Genomic DNA, 20,241 nt, shown 5'->3' on the forward strand with positions numbered 1-20,241 from the left:
CTAACCCTCCCTACCCTGGGTTATCCTGGGTGGCTAACCCTCCCTACCCTGGGTTATCCTGGGTGGCTACCCCTCCCTACCCTGGGTTATCCTGGGTGGCTAACCCTCCCTACCCTGGGTTATCCTGGGTGGCTAACCCTCCCTACCCTGGGTTATCCTGGGTGGCTAACCCTCCCTACCCTGGGTTATCCTGGGTGGCTAACCCTCCCTACCCTGGGTTATCCTGGGTGGCTAACCCTCCCTACCCTGGGTTATCCTGGGTGGCTAACCCTCCCTACCCTGGGTTATCCTGGGTGGCTAACCCTCCCTACCCTGGGTTATCCTGGGTGGGTAACCCTCCCTACCCTGGGTTATCCTGGGTGGCTAACCCTCCCTTCCCTGGGTTATCCTGGGTGGCTAACCCTCCCTACCCTGGGTTATCCTGGGTGGCTAACCCTCCCTACCCTGGGTTATCCTGGGTGGCTAACCCTCCCTACCCTGGGTTATCCTGGGTGGCTAACCCTCCCTTCCCTGGGTTATCCTGGGTGGCTAACCCTCCCTACCCTGGGTTATCCTGGGTGGCTAACCCTCCCTACCCTGGGTTATCCTGGGTGGCTAACCCTCCCTACCCTGGGTTATCCTGGGTGGCTAACCCTCCCTACCCTGGGTTATCCTGGGTGGCTAACCCTCCCTACCCTGGGTTATCCTGGGTGGCTAACCCTCCCTACCCTGGGTTATCCTGGGTGGCTAACCCTCCCTACCCTGGGTTATCCTGGGTGGCTAACCCTCCCTACCCTGGGTTATCCTGGGTGGCTAACCCTCCCTACCCTGGGTTATCCTGGGTGGCTAACCCTCCCTACCCTGGGTTATCCTGGGTGGCTAACCCTCCCTACCCTGGGTTATCCTGGGTGGCTAACCCTCCCTACCCTGGGTTATCCTGGGTGGCTAACCCTCCCTACCCTGGGTTATCCTGGGTGGCTAACCCTCCCTACCCTGGGTTATCCTGGGTGGCTAACCCTCCCTACCCTGGGTGGCTAACCCTCCCTACCCTGGGTGGCTAACCCTCCCTACCCTGGGTGGCTAACCCTCCCTACCCTGGGTTATCCTGGGTGGCTAACCCTCCCTTCCCTGGGTTATCCTGGGTGGCTAACCCTCCCTACCTTGGGTTATCCTGGGTGGCTAACCCTCCCTACCCTGGGTTATCCTGGGTGGCTAACCCTCCCTTCTCTGGGTTATCCTGGGTGGCTAACCCTCCCTACCCTGGGTTATCCTGGGTGGCTAACCCTCCCTACCCTGGGTTATCCTGGGTGGCTAACCCTCCCTACCCTGGGTTATCCTGGGTGGCTAACCCTCCCTACCCTGGGTTATCCTGGGTGGCTAACCCTTCCTACCCTGGGTTATCTTGGGTGGCTAACCCTCCCTACCCTGGGTTATCTTGGGTGGCTAACACTCCCTACCCTTGGTTATCCTGGGTGGCTAACACTCCCTACCCTTGGTTATCCTGGGTGGCTAACCCTCCCTTCCATGGGTTATCCTGGGTGGCTAACCCTCCCTTCCCTTGGTTATCCTGGGTAGCTAACTCTCTCTACCCTGGGTTATCCTGGGTGGATAACACTCTCTACCCTGGGTTATACTGGGTGTCTAACCCTATCTACCCTGGGTTATCCTGGGTGGCTAACCCTCCCTTCCCTGGGTTATCCTGGGTGGCTAACCCTCCCTACCCTGGGTTATCCTGGGTGGCTAACCCTCCCTACCCTGGGTTATCCTGGGTGGCTAACCCTCCCTACCCTGGGTTATCCTGGGTGGCTAACCCTCCCTACCCTGGGTTATCCTGGGTGGCTAACCCTCCCTACCCTGGGTTATCCTGGGTGGCTAACCCTCCCTACCCTGGGTTATCCTGGGTGGCTAACCCTCCCTACCCTGGGTTATCCTGGGTGGCTAACCCTCCCTACCCTGGGTTATCCTGGGTGGCTAACCCTCCCTACCCTGGGTTATCCTGGGTGGCTAACCCTCCCTACCCTGGGATATCCTGGGTGGCTAACCCTCCCTACCCTGGGTTATCCTGGGTGGCTAACCCTCCCTACCCTGGGTTATCCTGGGTGGCTAACCCTCCCTACCCTGGGTTATCCTGGGTGGCTAACCCTCCCTACCCTGGGTTTTCCTGGGTGGCTAACCCTCCCTACCCTGGGTTATCCTGGGTGGCTAACCCTCCCTACCCTGGGTTATCCTGGGTGGCTAACCCTCCCTACCCTGGGTTATCCTGGGTGGCTAACCCTCCCTACCCTGGGTTATCCTGGGTGGCTAACCCTCCCTACCCTGGGTTATCCTGGGTGGCTAACCCTCCCTACCCTGGGTTATCCTGGGTGGCTAACCCTCCCTACCCTGGGTTATCCTGGGTGGCTAACCCTCCCTACCCTGGGTTATCCTGGGTGGCTAACCCTCCCTACCCTGGGTTATCCTGGGTGGCTAACCCTCCCTACCCTGGGTTATCCTGGGTGGCTAACCCTCCCTACCCTGGGTTATCCTGGGTGGCTAACCCTCCCTACCCTGGGTTATCCTGGGTGGCTAACCCTCCCTACCCTGGGTTATCCTGGGTGGCTAACCCTCCCTACCCTGGGTTATCCTGGGTGACTAGCCCTCCCTACCCTGGGTTATCCTTGGTGGCTAACCCTCCCTACCCTAGGTTGTCCAGGGTGGGTAAACCTTCCTACCCTGGGTTATCCTGGGTGGCTAACCCTCCCTAACTTGGGTTATCCTGGGTGGCTAACCCTCCCTAACTTGGGTTATCCTGGGTGGCTAACCCTCCCTAACTTGGGTTATCCTGGGTGGCTAACCCTCCCTAACTTGGGTTATCCTGGGTGGCTAACCCTCCCTAACTTGGGTTATCCTGGGTGGCTAACCCTCCCTAACTTGGGTTATACTGGGTGGCTAACCCTCCCTACCTTGGGTTATCCTGGGTGGCTATGTCGCTGGGCTTGGTAGGTAGCTAAGGGACACTTAATATAACCAGGCCCGGTGGCCTGGTGGCTAAAGCTCCCGCTTCACACACGGAGGGCCCGGGTTCGATTCCCGCGGGTGGAAACATTTCGACACGTTTCCTTACACCTGTTGTCCTGTTCACCTAGCAGCAAATAGGTACCCGGGTGTTAGTCGACTGGTGTGGGTCGCATCCTGGGGAACAAGATTAAGGACCCCAATGGAAATAAGTTAGACAGTTCTCGATGACACACTGACTTTCTTGGGTTATCCTGGGTGGCTAACCCTCCGGGGTTAAAAATCCGAACGAAATCTTAGCTTAGCTTATCTTATCTTATCTTGTCACACCTTGCCTTGACAAATAGCTGTCAGACACGCCTTTCGGCTCAAGTCTGAGGTCTTTTGTTCTTGACGGCGTCAGATCTCGGTGTCAGGTCAAAACACGTGGTGCACACCCCATTGTAAGGGGGGGGGGGTGATTTGAAGGATCATATAAGCCCAAGGAACAGCATGATCAGGGGATTCGGGCAGAGCTGCTGCTGGTGTGCAGAGCTGAGCAGGAGTCGGGCGGAGCTCTGGCCTGGGTGCAGAGCTCTTCGAGAGCTGCTGCTGCTGCTGCTGCTGCTGCTGGTGTGCAGGGCTCGGGAGAAGGCTGCTGGAGTCTCTGGAGGAGACTGTTAGAGACATTGGGCAGAGTACTGGCTTGAAGCAGCACTCGGCTGTGTAGGTCTTGGGACCTGTGGCTGAGTTCCTGTGGTGAACTGTCCTCTGGACTACGTTGTAAGTTGTAATCTGTTTCGTCAGTTGATTGTATTCCCTATCTCACTGCTTATATGTACCATCCCCATTTACCTAAACTCCAATAATGTTCTCCTGTTTCCAAATATATTATTGTACAAGGACTTAATAAACTGTGTTTGAGTGGAATAGTAATATTCACTGTCCCCGTTATGTATTTCTATTTCTTGTACTTTATTTTGTATATATAAGGCGATCTGACGATCTGTTGGAGTGTGAGCAGGGTAATATTTAGTGAAGGGATTCAGGGAAACCGGTTATTTTCATATAGTCGGACTTGAGTCCTGGAAATGGGAAGTACAATGCCTGCACTTTAAAGGAGGGGTTTGGGATATTGGCAGTTTGGAGGGATATGTTGTGTATCTTTATGTGTGTATGCTTCTAGACTGTTGTATTCTGAGCACCTCTGCAAAAACAGTGATAATGTGCGAGTGTGGTGAAAGTGTTGAATGATGATGAAAGTATTTTCTTTTTGGGGATTTTCTTTCTTTTTTTTGGGTCACCCTGCCTCGGTGGGAGACGGCCGACTTGAATAATAAAAAAAAAAAAAAAAAAAAAAAAAAGGCGGAGTGAGTGAAGAGTGGACGAGTCATACGGTAGCGAGTAGAGTTAGTGTCGTGGTTGTTACCACTGACCGGTCATACCTACCTACCCGAGTGTCGTGGTTGTCACCACTGGCCTGTCATACCTACCTACCCGAGTGTCGTGGTTGTCACCACTGGCCTGTCATACCTACCTACCCGAGTGTCGTGGTTGTCACCACTGGCCTGTCATACCTACCTACCCGAGTGTCGTGGTTGTCACCACTGGCCTGTCATACCTACGTACCTCCTTCCCGCTCACTTCTGTCTCCCTCCTACCTACTCCCTCCCGATTACTCACATTCTCCAGTTATCCTTTACGTTCCATTACATGACAGCTAACTCTCTTTACCCCGGGTTATCATGGGTGGCTACCCCTCCCTACCCCGGGTGGCTAACCCTCTAGGGTTAAAAATTCGATGAGAATCTTATTATAAACCCACAGGCACACTTAGTATATACCGAGAGGCTGCTTTGTAAACTCACAGGCTGGTTTATACACCCTCTCTTCATTAATATTATATATATATATATATATATATATATATATATATATATATATATATATATATATATATATATATATATATATATATATATATATATATATATATATATATATATATATATATATATATATATATATATATATATAATTATTATTAAAATATCAATGTTACTCATTAAATTTTCAAATTTTTCGTTTTCTCAAGAACAAGAAAGCAATATAGAAAATGTTTAATGGTAGACTAATGCTTTTAAGTGGTGCCGTTGTACCTGTCGATCAAGAGGTGCATAATAGACAAGATAAGATTTCGTTCGGATTTTTAACCCCCGAAGGGTTAGCCACCCAGGATAACCCAAGAAAGTCAGCGCGTCATCGAGGACTGTCTAACTTTTATTTCCATTGGGGTCCTTAACCTTGTCCCCCAGGATGCAACCCACACCAGTCGACTAAGACCCAGGTACCTATTTCCTGCTAGGTGAACAGGACAACAGGTGTAAGGAAACGTGTCAAAAGGTTTCCACCCGCCGGGAATCGAACCCGGGCCCTCCGCACTTACTACTATGCACTCTACATCTACAGGACCTTAAACTCCAATATCAACCTTGACCTAAAATGCTTTCTTGATAGTTGTGACAGAACCCACAGGCATAACACCAGACACAAACATCTCTACGACTGTCATTCCCATTAGCCCCCTTGGGACGGGGATGGCAGACCAGAGAGGCCTAGCTTATGGCTAGGCCTGGGGACAGTTGGTCCCAAAGATGAGGAGGTACTTGTGCCTCCTCCCATGGGAGACTTAGGTCTCAGACACTCCCTAAAGAGGGAGTCAAGGCCGGACCACCACTTGGAAAAGGCCCGGGCCGGGAAAATACCGGCGAATCTTTAATAATAAATAATAATCTCTACGACATTCCCCACGTCCGACTAAACCTTTACAAAAATTCAATGTATGTCAAAGGCCCTAAAATCTGGAACACCCTACCTGAGAACTCTAGAACTGCAGACACATTCATCACCTTCAAAACTACCATTAGAAAACATCTTATCTCCCTGATACACCCTGTCAACTAACTACACGAATACCACCTGGTGGTTCACACTTACACTCACTCACCCATTTGACCATAAACAGAAATATTAATCTCAATCTTAAAATAATGAATCCTGTGATACTCCATTACTGAAACTATGTACTGTGCCAAAACAAAAGCATTCACATTGCTAAACTCACAAACTAGTATTTAGTCACTTAGCCATAATACCAACTTACCTCATAATTAATAATATTTTAAAATAAAGAATTAAACTAAGTCTGCCCGAAATGCCTAGCCATGCTAGGCGTTCTAGTGGTACACTCTGTAATGCCTAGCCATGCTAGGCGTTCTAGTGGTACACACTGTAATGCCTAGCCATGCTAGGCGTTCTAGTGGTACACTCTGTAATGCCTAGCCATGCTAGGCGTTCTAGTGGTACACTCTGTAATGCCTAGCCATGCTAGGCGTTCTAGTGGTACACTCTGTAATGCCTAGCCATGCTAGGCGTTCTAGTGGTACACTCTGTAATGCCTAGCCATGCTAGGCGTTCTAGTGGTACACTCTGTAATGCCTAGCCATGCTAGGCGTTCTAGTGGTACACTCTGTAATGCCTAGCCATGCTAGGCGTTCTAGTGGTACACTCTGTAATGCCTAGCCATGCTAGGCGTTCTAGTGGTACACTCTGTAATGCCTAGCCATGCTAGGCGTTCTAGTGGTACACTCTGTAATGCCTAGCCATGCTAGGCGTTCTAGTGGTACACTCTGTAATGCCTAGCCATGCTAGGCGTTCTAGTGGTACACTCTGTAATGCCTAGCCATGCTAGGCGTTCTAGTGGTACACTCTGTAATGCCTAGCCATGCTAGGCGTTCTAGTGGTACACTCTGTAATGCCTAGCCATGCTAGGCGTTCTAGTGGTACACTCTGTAATGCCTAGCCATGCTAGGCGTTCTAGTGGTACACTCTGTAATGCCTAGCCATGCTAGGCGTTCTAGTGGTACACTCTGTAATGCCTAGCCATGCTAGGCGTTCTAGTGGTACACTCTGTAATGCCTAGCCATGCTAGGCGTTCTAGTGGTACACTCTGTAATGCCTAGCCATGCTAGGCGTTCTAGTGGTACACTCTGTAATGCCTAGCCATGCTAGGCGTTCTAGTGGTACACTCTGTAATCATTATTTAACTACATGTAAACCACACAACAACCAAATTCTCTAAATTCAACATTGTAATCTTTATAGAGAATAAACTTTGAATTTGAATTTAGCCATCAGGCCACCGGGCCATAAGAACACAAGACATAAGGAGTACTGGAGTAGGCCTACTGGACCATACTAGGCAAGTCCTCCTCAAAATAAAAACCTCTCAATGTACATACTTAGATATACCAGTGAGTGTATATGAACATATATACCTCTGAGTATATAAATAGAAATATACCTCTCAGTGTACATACCATGAGATATACACTTTGTGAGAAATTATGCGGGTAAATTTTACAGGCAATATCCCAAATTATTTCACCCCCCATAATTGTATAGAAACTTCGGTACATCAAACAGTTTACTGTTGTTGTTGCAGCTCTGAGTCAAGTGGGACTTTAAGGTCACCAGGTCACAACAACATCCCTCCTTCGTGCCCATCTTCGTACCCATCTTCCCACGTTATCGTACCTCTGTAATCTGTAAATACCTTTGTAACTTGTCATGATTGTGACCAGACTTACCTGGAGTTCATTACCTTTGTAAATTGTGAGTTCATTACCTCTGTAACTTGCTCAGCTATCAAAACTTTGGAGTCCAGTCCCTGGACCAATTATGTACCTCTGTAATCTTTTGACTACCGCCCACAGGATGGGTATGGGGTGACTACCGCCCACAGGATGGGTATGTGGTGCATAATAAACATATTAAACTAAACTAACACTAACCACGTTATCACATCTCATACGGCTGGAACCTAAATTATTATTACAACATATAATTCTCAAAATTATTTGAAATAATTATAGACTATATATTCGGCAATATCAATTACTTGAACTTAGTAATTTGCTTGGGTCATTTTATGTAAATAAATTACATTAAAAAATATAAAGGATATTACCATATAACTCAACGAATTAAGATTTGGCGCGCATAACGGAGATAAAACACCTCAATTATTGGGAGCGCTTGAGGTTCCTAAACCTGTATTCCCTGGAACGCAGGAGGGAGAGATACATGATTATATACACCTGGAAAATCCTAGAGGGACTAGTACCGAACTTGCACACGAAAATCACTCACTACGAAAGCAAAAGACTTGGCAGACGATGCACCATCCCCCCAATGAAAAGCAGGGGTGTCACTAGCACGTTAAGAGACCATACAATAAGTGTCAGGGGCCCGAGACTGTTCAACTGCCTCCCAGCATACATAAGGGGGATTACCAACAGACCCCTGGCAGTCTTCAAGCTGGCACTGGACAAGCACCTAAAGTCAGTTCCGGATCAGCCGGGCTGTGGCTCGTACGTTGGTTTGCGTGCAGCCAGCAGCAACAGACTGGTTGATCAGGCTCTGATCCACCAGGAGACCTGGTCACAGACCGGGCCGCGGGGGCGTTGACCCCCGGAACTCTCTCCAGGTAATCCAGGTAATATATATCCTAATGCCTCTCTTTCGGTAGGTAATTTATATTGGCCAATACAAATTAACATTCCTGTAACGAGAAATACTCTGGGAGGCGTACATTACGTGTGGTGTATGCTTCATTAATTTCTGACGATACCTGGTCACAAACCGGGCCACGGGGGGCGCTAATCCCTGGAACCCTCTCCAGGTATACCGCTTCAATTACACTTTGGTTGATTTCACTGAAAAATTCCGCCGATTTCCCAATTCCTTGAGAAAGTCAACACACCCTCTCAAGACGGCCGCCCGGGCCATACTCTAATTCAGTTTTCCATTATTTTTTTGACCTCTCCTCTTGGGTCAAATAGAGCCGAGACCAGCAGTCAACCTTCCACACCCGTGTCACCAACACTACTCTGTCCTGTCCTGCCCTCTCGTCATGTACACAATCCCTCCTCCCCCCCACTCAGTTGGCAGCACCCACTCGCTTCCTCACAAGTAGTTTGGTAGTTTGTGACTACCATACATACTTTATATTTAAAATATATTATGTTAACACTTCACATACACATTACTAATTATAGGAAGATGGGAGATATACCTCTCAGTGTACATGCAATGAGAGATATACCTCTCAGTGTACATACCGTGAGATATACCTCTCAGTGAACATGCAATGTGAGATATACCTCTCAGTGTACATGCAATGAGAGATATACCTCTCAGTGTACATGCAATGAGAGATATACCTCTCAGTGTACATGCAATGAGAGATATACCTCTCAGTGTACATGCAATGTGAGATATACCTCTCAGTGTACATGCAATGAGAGATATACCTCTCAGTGTACATGCAATGAGAGATATACCTCTCAGTGTACATGCAATGAGAGATATACCTCTGTGTACATGCAATGAGAGATATACCACTCAGTGTACATGACAGATATACTTCTCAGTGTACATACAATGAGATATACCTCTCAGTGAACATACAATGAGAGATATACCTCACAGTGTACATACCATGACAGATATACCTCTCAGTGTACATGCAATGAGAGATATACCTCTCAGTGTACATGCAATGTGAGATATACCTCTCAGTGTACATACCATGAGATATACCTCTCAGTGAACATACAATGAGAGATATACCTCACAGTGTACATACCACGACAGATATATCTCTCAGTGTACATGCAATGAGAGATATACCTCTCAGTGTACATACCATGAGATATACCTCTCAGTGAACATACAATGAGAGACATACCTCACAGTGTACATACCACGACAGATATACCTCTCAGTGTACATACCATGAGATATACCTCTCAGTGTACATACAATGAGAGACATACCTCACAGTGTACATACCACGACAGATATACCTCTCAGTGTTCATACCATGAGATATATCTCACAGTGTACATACAATGAGAGATATACCTCACAGTGTACATACTACGACAGATATACCTCTCAGTGTACATGCAATGAGAGATATACCTCTCAGTGTACATGCAATGTGAGATATACCTCTCAGTGTACATACCATGAGATATACCTCTCAGTGAACATACAATGAGAGATATACCTCACAGTGTACATACCATGACAGATATACCTCTCAGTGTACATGCAATGAGAGATATACCTCTCAGTGTACATGCAATGTGAGATATACCTCTCAGTGTACATACCATGAGATATACCTCTCAGTGAACATACAATGAGAGATATACCTCACAGTGTACATACCATGAGATATATCTCACAGTGTACATGCAATGTGAGATATACCTCTCAGTGTACATGCAATGTGAGATATACCTCTCAGTGTACATACCATGAGATATACCTCTCAGTGAACATACAATGAGAGACATACCTCACAGTGTACATACCAAGACAGATATACCTCTCAGTGTTCATACCATGAGATATATCTCACAGTGTACATACAATGAGAGATATACCTCACAGTGTACATACTACGACAGATATACCTCTCAGTGTACATACCATGAGATATACCTCTCAGTGAACATACAATGAGAGATATACCTCACAGTGTACATACCATGAGATATATCTCACAGTGTACATACAATGAGAGATATACCTCACAGTGTACATACTACGACAGATATACTTCTCAGTGTACATACCATGAGATATACCTCTCAGTGAACATACAATGAGAGATATACCTCATAAAGTACATCTCATTTCTCATTAAAATATTTATTAGTTTTCGTAATATAACAGCCACATATATAGAAACAAATTAGAAAAACAGCAACTTCGTAAAAATCTTTATTTACAAATTTATATATAGATTTGAGCAAGAATCGTGTATATATATATATATATATATATATATATATATATATATATATATATATATATATATATATATATATATATATATATATATATATATATAAGGCACTGGTAGTTAAACATGACTTGATGAAGGTCCACACAGACTGAAACATGACTTAATAAAGCTCTACAGAGTGAAAGAAAACTTGATAAAGTTGTACACAGGGCGAAACGTCACGCAGATGAATCCTCATCTTAAAGTTTTTTTAGTGATTGTCTTCAATATCTATTTCTAAGGTAGGTTTCTAATGTAGAGTGCTAATACACCTCAGCTAAGTGTACCCCTCGGGGAGTACTATGTAAACAGAATGCACGGGAAATATAAGGCATGTGAAGATTTAAAAAATGACTAAATGCTCGGTATTTTTGAAAAATACTCTTGTAAGTTGCTGTCATTGTTCACCTAGCAGTGAGCAGGTACCTGGGTGTTAGTCACCTTACATCTGCTGTCACTGTTTGCCTAACAGAAAGTAGGTCCCTGGGTGTAAGTCACTTTATCGTCTCTTTTCTTGTTCTTCATCTAAGAATCTATTATCAAATGTATAATAGAATAAAACAGACGTAAAATCTTGTAATTGTCTATAACTCTGGCCTAAAATTAGCATAAAACTATAGAATCTTTATTATAATTTAAATTATGTGTCCAATATATGTAATCTGGGGAAGACTGCCATCGATCGACACCATGCCTAACCCTTCTAGGGTAGGGTAGGTGCCTGAGCCCGAGCCTTTAGCTCATAAGACTGTCATTCCCATTAGCCCCCTTGAGGCGGGGATGGCAGACCAGAGAGGCCTAGCTTGTGGCTAGGCCTGGGGACAGTTGGTCCCAAAGATGAGGAGGTACTTGTGCCTCCTCCCATGGGAGACTTAGGTCTCAGACACTCCCTAAAGAGGGAGCCAAAGCCGGGCCACCACTTGGAAAAGGCCCGGGCCGGGAGAATACCGGCTAATCTTTAATAATAATAATAAAGACTGCCATCATCGACACCATGCCTAACCCTTCTAGGGTAGGGTAGGTGCCTGAGCCCGAGCCTTTAGCTCATAAGACTGTCATTCCCATTTTCCCCCTCGGGGCGGGGGTGGCAGACCAGAGAGGCCAAGCTTGTGGCTAGGCCTGGGGACAGTTGGTCCCAAAGATGAGGAGGTACTTGTGCCTCCTCCCATGGGGGACTTAGGTCTCAGACACTCCTTAAAGAGGGAGCCAAGGCCGGGCCGGGAGAATACCGGCTAATCTTGAACTAACTAACTAGATCCAGTTGGTCCCAAAGATGAGGGGATACTTGTACCTCCTCCCATGGGAGACTTAGGGTAGCTGCGGGATTTTCAAGGATAGCTCCTGGTCAAAGAGGCTGACCAGGTCCCTACTTAACAGAACTCAGTGTGAATGCTTTGAGAAGATACCAGAGCAGCGAACGGACATCCCAGTGCATCGTTTCAGCGTAAATAGTTGAAGTGTTGTGCAGTTTCAGAGGATTTGGTGTTGTCGAGTCAGGACCAGTCAGCGCCTCCCCCCTCTCCGCTGGGAGGGAGGGGGAGGGCGTGTGTAGTAAACAGTGACCCTCTCATAACGCCTCACCCCTGCGCGTCTCCCCCGCCTCACCCACCCAACTCCCAGCGCCACCCCATCTATAGAGGGTACTTCTTCCCTAACCCACGATGTCAGCGATGGCACTGCAGGGAGTGCCGGGCTCACAGGAACTTCCACTACAGGGACAGCATCGTGGAGTTCGACCGCGAGGCAGCTGTCAGGTGTGCCACAGGCAGTGTGTACTCAGTTCCTCAAGTTTCAACATCCGTGCACACGAGGGCCTGGGATCTTCAGTCAACTTGGCGTCCACCAGGACGCTGACATGTCCCTAGGGGAGCTCTCCATCGGGCTGCTAACGGAGTCACTGGCTTCTTGGACCTCTTGGGGAGGGTCGATGGTGCTCGTGCAAGCAGCAGATCCTGGGGCAACTTGCTGCTGTTTGCAATGGCTGTCTACCGAGGAGAGACAGGCACCTAGCAACATCTGTTGTTGGGGCAATGGATGAATTCCCTGCTATGTTTGTTAACTGCTCATTACTCTGTAATTTGTCTATGATTGTAATCATGTCATAACGTGTTTATCATTCATTACCTTTGAAACTTGTCATGATTTTGACCAGCTCTACCTGGAGCTCATTACCTTTGTAAATTCTCATGATTAATGTGTTTATGATTCATTACCTTTGCAATTATTCATGAGTGTGACCAGCTCTACCTGGAGCTCATTACCTTTGTAACTTGGTCATGATTATGACCAGATCTAGTTCATTACCTTTGTAACTTGCTCAGCTATCAAAACTTTGGAGTCCAGTCCCTGGACCAATTATGTACCTCTGTAATCTTTTGACTACCGCCCACAGGATGGGTATGGGGTGACTACCGCCCACAGGATGGGTATGGGGTGACTACCGCCCACAGGATGGGTATGGGGTGACTACCGCCCACAGGATGGGTATGGGGTGCATAATAAACATATTAAACTAAACTAAGGTCTCGAGACACTCCCGAGATAGGGAGTCAAGGCCGGGTCACCACTACTTGGAAAAGACCCGGACCGGGAGAATACTGGTGAATAAGAATAAAAAAAGAAGATCTAGATTTCCATGATCCCTCGTAGGGCGGGGAAGGTGCCAGAGCTTGCTACCACTTGTAGCTCGCAAGACTGCCATTTCCATGAGCCCCACTGGGGCGGGAAAAATGGCAGACCAGAGGCCTAGTCTCTCCCTATGAGTCACGTGATGGCCGGGAATGGGGCTAGGCCTGGGGACAGTTGATCCCAGAAGATGAGGAGGTACTTGTACCTCCTTCCATGGCAGACATTGGTATCAGACACTCCCAAGACCGGGTCACCATCTGGAAAAGACTCGGGCAGGGAGAGTACCGGCGAGTTAAGATATAAAATATGGCTATAATAATAATATTTAAAGGGGTGGACCGGTAAGCCAGTGGAAGGCCTCGGTCAGATGACCAAGAGCTCCAGCTGTGGGTCATCATATGACCAAGACCCGCGTCAGGAAACACTTGTCCTGTTTCCTGACAAACCGTACCAACCAACAATTTAAGCTGAGTTATATGGCAAGAGCTTTAATGTGTTGGTCATGGGCCAGTGGAGCTTTTGATTCCAGGATGGAGAGTTGTTCTTGAGGAATTGTGGAAAAATCACACACACACACACACACACACACACACACACACACACACACACACACACACACACACACACACACACGCAGGAGCTATGAATCGACCCTGCAACCATAGTTAGGTGAGTACACACACAACTGTAAGTTGAACGGTCAAATGAGTCATAGAGATGTTAGGAAGTATTTCTTCAGCCTTTGAAAAAAAAACATACCACGGGCGGGATTGAACCCGCGGTCAGAGAGTCTCAAAACTCCAGACCGTCGCGTTAGCCACTGGACCAGCTAGCCACAATGAGATTCGTCCAACTAGGTATATTTCTACACCATAGGAAGGTTAGCATAGGCCACCACTGTGACCACAAATGCAAGTTTTTACAGATGAATCTCCAGCTAGCGTGGCCGTGACGAACTCTAGCTCAAGTTTTTACAGACGACGGCCACGCTAGCTGGAGATTCGTCTGTAAAAACTTGCATTTGTGGTCACAGAGGTGCCTGTGCTAACCTTCCTATGGTGTAGAAATATACCTAGTTGGATGAATCTCATTGTGGCTAGCTGGTCTAGTGGCTAACGCGACGGGCTGGAGTTTTGAGACTCTCTGACCGCGGGTTCAAATCCCGCCCGTGGTATGGTTTGTTTGCAATCGTGTCATTACGATTTCGTGAGTCATGTTTTCAGCCTTTGAGATGTCAGGAAGTGGAACAATGTGGAGAGTGATGTAGTGGAGGCAGGATCCATACATAGCTTTAAGATGAAGTATGATGAAGCTCATGGAGAGGGTGGACCTGGTAACGACCGGTGAAGCAGCGAGGCCAGGAGCTGTAACTCGACCCCTGTAACCACACACAGCTGAATACACAGGCTCCCCCCTGGTACTATCTAGTTAGCAACTAGGAAAGAGGCTGGACTAGGAGCTGTGAATCAACCCATACAACCACATACAGCTGCGTACCCCGGTCCCTTTGGTACGACCTAGTAGCAACCAAGAAAGAAGTGGGACCAGAAGCTGTAAGTCAACTTCAGCAACCACATACAGGTGAATACACATATACAAGTATTTAAATGTGTATTCTCGCCAATCCAGGGTGTATACTGTTGTATTTTCGCCAATTCTCATCCACATAGTCAGAGTGGACGTGAGGAACACTGTGATCTGCAATGTATAAATAATTAATTAAGTGTACGCATGTATAGAAATATATTTCTGTGAATAAATTTATTACAGTTATCCTTTAAAGATTTATTATTAGTTTTAAAAAAGAAATTATTTTAGTTACCCAATAATTCTTTTTCATTATGTTCACTGTTTTCTAAGTTTATTCATATTTACCTGGAGAGGGTTTCGGGGGTCAACGCCCCCGCGGCCCGGTCTGAGACCAGGCCTCAGGGGGCCTGATCAACCAGGCTGTTACTACCGGTCGCCTGCAAACTGATGTACGAACCACAGCCCGGCTGGTCAGGTAGTGACTTTAGGTGCCTGTCCAGTGCCTTCTTAAAGACAGTCAGGGGTCTATTGGTAATCCCCCTTATGTATGCTGGGAGACAGTTATACAGTCTTGGGCCCCTGACACTTATTGTGTTGTCTCTCAGTGTATTGGTAACGCCCCTGCTTTTCGTCGGGAGAATGTTGCATCTCTTGCCGAGTCTTTTGCTTCCACAGGGAGTGATTTTCGTCTGCAAGTTTGGTACCAATCCCTCCAGGACCTTCCAAGTATATATTATCATTTATCTCTCTCGCCTGTATTCCAGGGAATACAGATAAAGGACCTTCAACCGTTCCCAGTAGTTTAGGTGCCTTATCGTATTTATGTGTGCCGTGAAAGTTCTTTGTACTCTCTCCAGGTCTGCAATGTCGCCAGCCTTGAAGGGAGCCGTTAGTGTACAGCAGTATTCCAGCCTAGAGAGCACAAGCGATTTGAAGATAATCATCATGGGCTTGGTATCCCTAGTCTTGAAGGTTCTCATTATCCTTCCTGATCTTTGAAGGCGAGATTTTCTGACATTATCACTCCCAGGTCCTTCACATTTCTTTGGCGCTCTATTGTATGGTTAGAATTTGTGATATATCCTGATACATTTTTAATTTCTTCAAGTTTTCCATATCTGAGTAGTTGAAATTTCTCCTCGTTGAACTTTATACTGTTGTGAGTGACCCATTCGAAGATTTGGTTGATGTCCGCTTGGAGACTCGCGGTGACTTCGATGGAGGTCACTGTCATGGTGATCCAGGTGACATCCGCAAAGGAAGATACGGAGCTATGGCTTACATCTCTATGTCAGAAATGAGGATGAGGAATAGGATGGTAGCGAGTACTGTGCCTTGTGGAACAGAGCTTTTCATTGTGGCTGTCTGGGACTTTACTCTGTTTACTCTTATTCTTTGTGTTCTGTTTGTTAGGAAGTTATAGATCCATCTACCAACTTTTCCTGTTATTCCTTTATCACGCATTTTGTATGTTATTACACCATGTTATTTTTATTATTATTATTAGAGATTCTCTGGTGTTCTCCCGGCCCGGGCTTTTTCCAAGTGGTGGCCCGGCCTTGGTTCCATATCTTGGGAGTGTCTGAGACCTAAGTCTCCCATGGGAAGAGGCACAAGTACCTCCTCATCTTTGGGACCAACTGTCCCCAGGCCTAGCTTCTCGTAGGGAGAAGCTAGGCCTCTCTGGTCTGCCATCCCCACCCCAAGGGGACTAATGGGAATGAGAGTGTTGTGAGCTGCAAGCCCGGGCTCAGGCACCTACCCTACCCTAGAAGGGCTGAACATAGTGTCGATGTGCCGAAAGCTTATTATTATTATTATTAAAGATTAGCCGGTATTCTCCCGGCCCGGGCCTTTTCCAAGTGGTGGCCCGGGTCTTGCCTCCCTGTCTTGGGAATGTCTGAGACCTAAGTCTCCCATGGGAGGAGGCACAAGTACCTCCTCATCTTTGGGACCAACTGTCCCCAGGCCTAGCCACAAGCTAGGCCTCTCTGGTCTGCCATCCCCGCCCCGAGGGGGCAAATGGGAATGACAGTCTTATGAGCTAAAGGCTCGGACTCAGCTTATTTTATTAAAGATTAGCCGGTATTCTCCCGGCCCGGGCCTTTTCCAAGTGGTGGCCCGGCCTTGGCTCCCTCTTTAGGAAGTGTCTGAGACCTAAGTCTCCCATGGGAGGAGGCACAAGTACCCCCTCATCTTTGGGACCAACTGTCCCCAGGCCTAGCCACAAGCTAGGCCTCTCTGGTCTGCCATCCCCGCCACAAGGGGACTAATGGGAATGACAGTCTTATGAGCTAAAGGCTCGAGCTCAGGCACCTACCCTACCCTAGAAGAGTTAGGCATGGTGTCGATCTCGGACTCAGCTTTTGTAAAGTCTGTGAATATCTGATTTATTCTTATAGTTATCCTTTTAAAAATTCTTTATAGTATATATATATATATATATATATATATATATATATATATATATATATATATATATATATATATATATATATATATATATATTAAAGTTACCAATTAAAAAATTTTCATTTGCAAATTAAATCCAAATTTATTATAGTTATTCCTCAAAAATGTGTTACACAGCTGAAGTCTCAGTTAAAAAGGGAGTTACCATTAACAGTGAGTGGATTAAGGGAAAGTTAGGTCACTGTTGTCTTACCGTTGGCAGGCTGACAGAACGTACACGCTCGCGCACAGTTCTGTTTCATGTATTGAAAATTCCTGTTGCATTCTCCGTTGTTGGCCCAGGCAACACACTGTTCGTTGAGGTCTCTGCAGGCATCATCTGTTGATGTAGAGTGAGAATGATGAGGAATGTGTGTGTGTGTGTGTGTGTGTGTGTGTGTGTGTGTGTGTGTGTGTGTTTTGTGTGTGTAGTGTGTGTGTTCTGTGTGTGTGTGTGTGTGTGTGTTCTGTGTGTGTGTTGTGTGTGTGTGTGTGTGTTCTGTGTGTGTGTGTGTTGTGTGTGTAGTGTGTGTATGTGTATGTGTATGTGTGTGTGTGTGTGTGTGTGTGTGTGTGTGTGTTGTGTGTGTGTGTGTGTTGTGTGTGTGTGTGTGTTGTGTGTGTGTGTGTGTGTGTGTGTGTGTGTGTGTGTGTGTATGTGTGTGTGGTGTGTGTGTGTGTGTGTGTGTGTGTTGTGTGTGTGTGTGTGTGTGTGTGTGTGTGTGTGTGTGTGTGTGTGTGTGTGTGTGTGTGTGTGTGTGTGTTTGTGTGTGTGTGTATATGTGTGTGTGTGTGTGTGTGTGTTTGTGTATGTGTACTCACCTATTTGTACTCACCTATTTGTGGTTGCAGGGGTCGAGTCCTAGCTCCTGGCCCCGCCTCTTCACCGGTTGCTACTAGGCCCTCTCTCTCCCCGCTCCATGAGCTTTATCAAACCTCGTCTTAAAACTGTGTATGGTTCCTGCCTCCACTACGTCATTTTCTAGGCTATTCCACTGCCTTACAACTCTATGACTGAAGAAATACTTCCTACTATCTCTCTGACTCATTTGTGTCTTCAACTTCCAATTGTGGCCTCTTGTTTCTGTGTCCCCTCCCTGGAACATCCTGTCCTTGTCGACCTTGTCTATTCCACGCAGTATTTTATATGTCGTTATCATGTCTCCCCTGACCCTCCTGTCCTCCAGTGTCGTCAGGCCGATTTCCCTTAATCTTTCTTCATAGGACATTCCCCTTAGCTCTGGAACTAACCTTGTTGCAAACCTTTGCACTTTCTCTAGTTTCTTGACGTGCTTTATCAAGTGCGGGTTCCAAACAGGTGCTGCATACTCCAGTATGGGCCTGACATACACGGAGTACAGTGTCTTGAATGATTCCTTACTAAGGTATCGGAATGCTGTTCTCAGGTTTGCCAGGCGCCCATATGCTGCAGCAGTTATCTGATTGATGTGTGCTTCCGGAGACATGCTCGGTGTTATACTCACCCCAAGATCTTTCTCCTTGAGTGAGGTTTGCAGTCTTTGGCCACCTAGCCTATACTCTGTCTGTGGTCTTCTGTGCCCTTCCCCTATCTTCATGACTTTGCATTTGGCAGGATTAAATTCGAGAAGCCATTTGCTGGACCAGGTGTCCAGTCTGTCCAGGTCTCTTTGAAGTCCTGCCTGGTCCTCATCAGATTTAATTCTCCTCATTAACTTCACATCATCTGCAAACAGGGACACTTCTGAGTCTAACCCTTCCGTCATGTCGTTCACATATACCAAAAATAGCACTGGTCCTAGGACCGACCCCTGTGGGACCCCGCTCGTCACAGGTGCCCACTGTGATACATCATTACGTACCATGACTCGTTGTTGCCTCCCTGTCAGGTATTCTCTGATCCATTGCAGTGCCCTTCCTGTTATATGCGCCTGATGCTCTAGCTTCTGCACTAATCTCTTGTGAGGAACTGTGTCAAAGGCCTTCTTGCAGTCCAAGAAGATGCAATCAACCCACCCCTCTCTCTCTTGTCTTACTTCTGTTATTTTATCATAAAACTCCAGAAGGTTTGTGACACAGGATTTGCCTTCCGTGAATCCGTGCTGGTTGGCATTTATACTCCTGTTCCGCTCCAGGTGCTCCACCACTCTCCTCCTGATAATCTTCTCCATAATTTTGCATGCTATACACGTCAATGACACAGGTCTATAGTTTAGTGCCTCTTTTCTGTCTCCTTGTTTGAAAATGGGAACTACATTTGCCGTCTTCCATACCTCAGGTAGTTGCCCAGTTTCCAGGGATGTGTTGAAGATTGTGGTAAGTGGTACGCACAACATATCTGCTCCCTCTCTAAGGACCCACGGAGAGATGTTGTCCGGTCCCATTGCCTTTGAGGTATCGATGTCCCTTAGCAGTTTCTTCACCTCCTCCTCATCTGTATGTATGTCATCCAACACTTGTTGGTGTATTCCTTGTTGGTGTCCCCATCTGGTCTGTCCCCCCAGTGTCCTTCCTGTCTCTACTGTAAATACTTCCTTAAATCTCGTGTTGAGCTCCTCACATACCTCTTGATCGTTTCTTGTGAGTTCTCCACCTTCTTTCCTCAGCCTTATCACCTGGTCCTTGACTGTTGTCTTCCTCCTAATGTGGCTATACAGCAGTTTCGGGTCAGATTTGACTTTCGATGCTATGTCGTTTTCATACTGTCGCTGGGCCTCCCTCCTTATCTGCGCATACTCGTTTCTGGCTCTTCTACTAATCTCCTTGTTTTCCTGGGTCCT

At 46.9% G+C, this 20,241-nt stretch overlaps 2 protein-coding genes across 3 annotated transcripts in view; both read right to left on the bottom strand.

Moving 5' to 3' along the window:
* LOC128703487 (uncharacterized) overlaps positions 1-8,773 on the bottom strand; it is a 111,992-nt gene extending 103,219 nt beyond the window's left edge. Inside the window, exon 1 of one of the 2 annotated variants that reach the window (XM_070104670.1) lies at positions 8,645-8,773. The gene's annotated coding sequence lies outside the window, so the exon portion shown is untranslated. The other variant, XM_070104673.1, reaches the window with a different exon arrangement.
* A 5,833-nt stretch (positions 8,774-14,606) lies between these two features.
* LOC128703385 (putative tyrosinase-like protein tyr-3) overlaps positions 14,607-20,241 on the bottom strand; it is a 19,941-nt gene continuing 14,306 nt past the window's right edge. The window contains exons 3-4 of the mRNA XM_070104676.1: positions 17,697-17,822; positions 14,607-15,199 (exon numbers count right to left, since the gene is read on the bottom strand). Of these exons, the coding sequence (XP_069960777.1) occupies positions 15,105-15,199; positions 17,697-17,822 (221 nt within the window). The 3' untranslated portion in view covers positions 14,607-15,104. The remainder of the gene's footprint in view (positions 15,200-17,696; positions 17,823-20,241) is intronic.

The sequence above is a fragment of the Cherax quadricarinatus genome, chromosome 93 (genome assembly GCF_038502225.1).
Source record: "Cherax quadricarinatus isolate ZL_2023a chromosome 93, ASM3850222v1, whole genome shotgun sequence".
Taxonomy (NCBI): Eukaryota; Metazoa; Arthropoda; class Malacostraca; order Decapoda; family Parastacidae; genus Cherax; species Cherax quadricarinatus.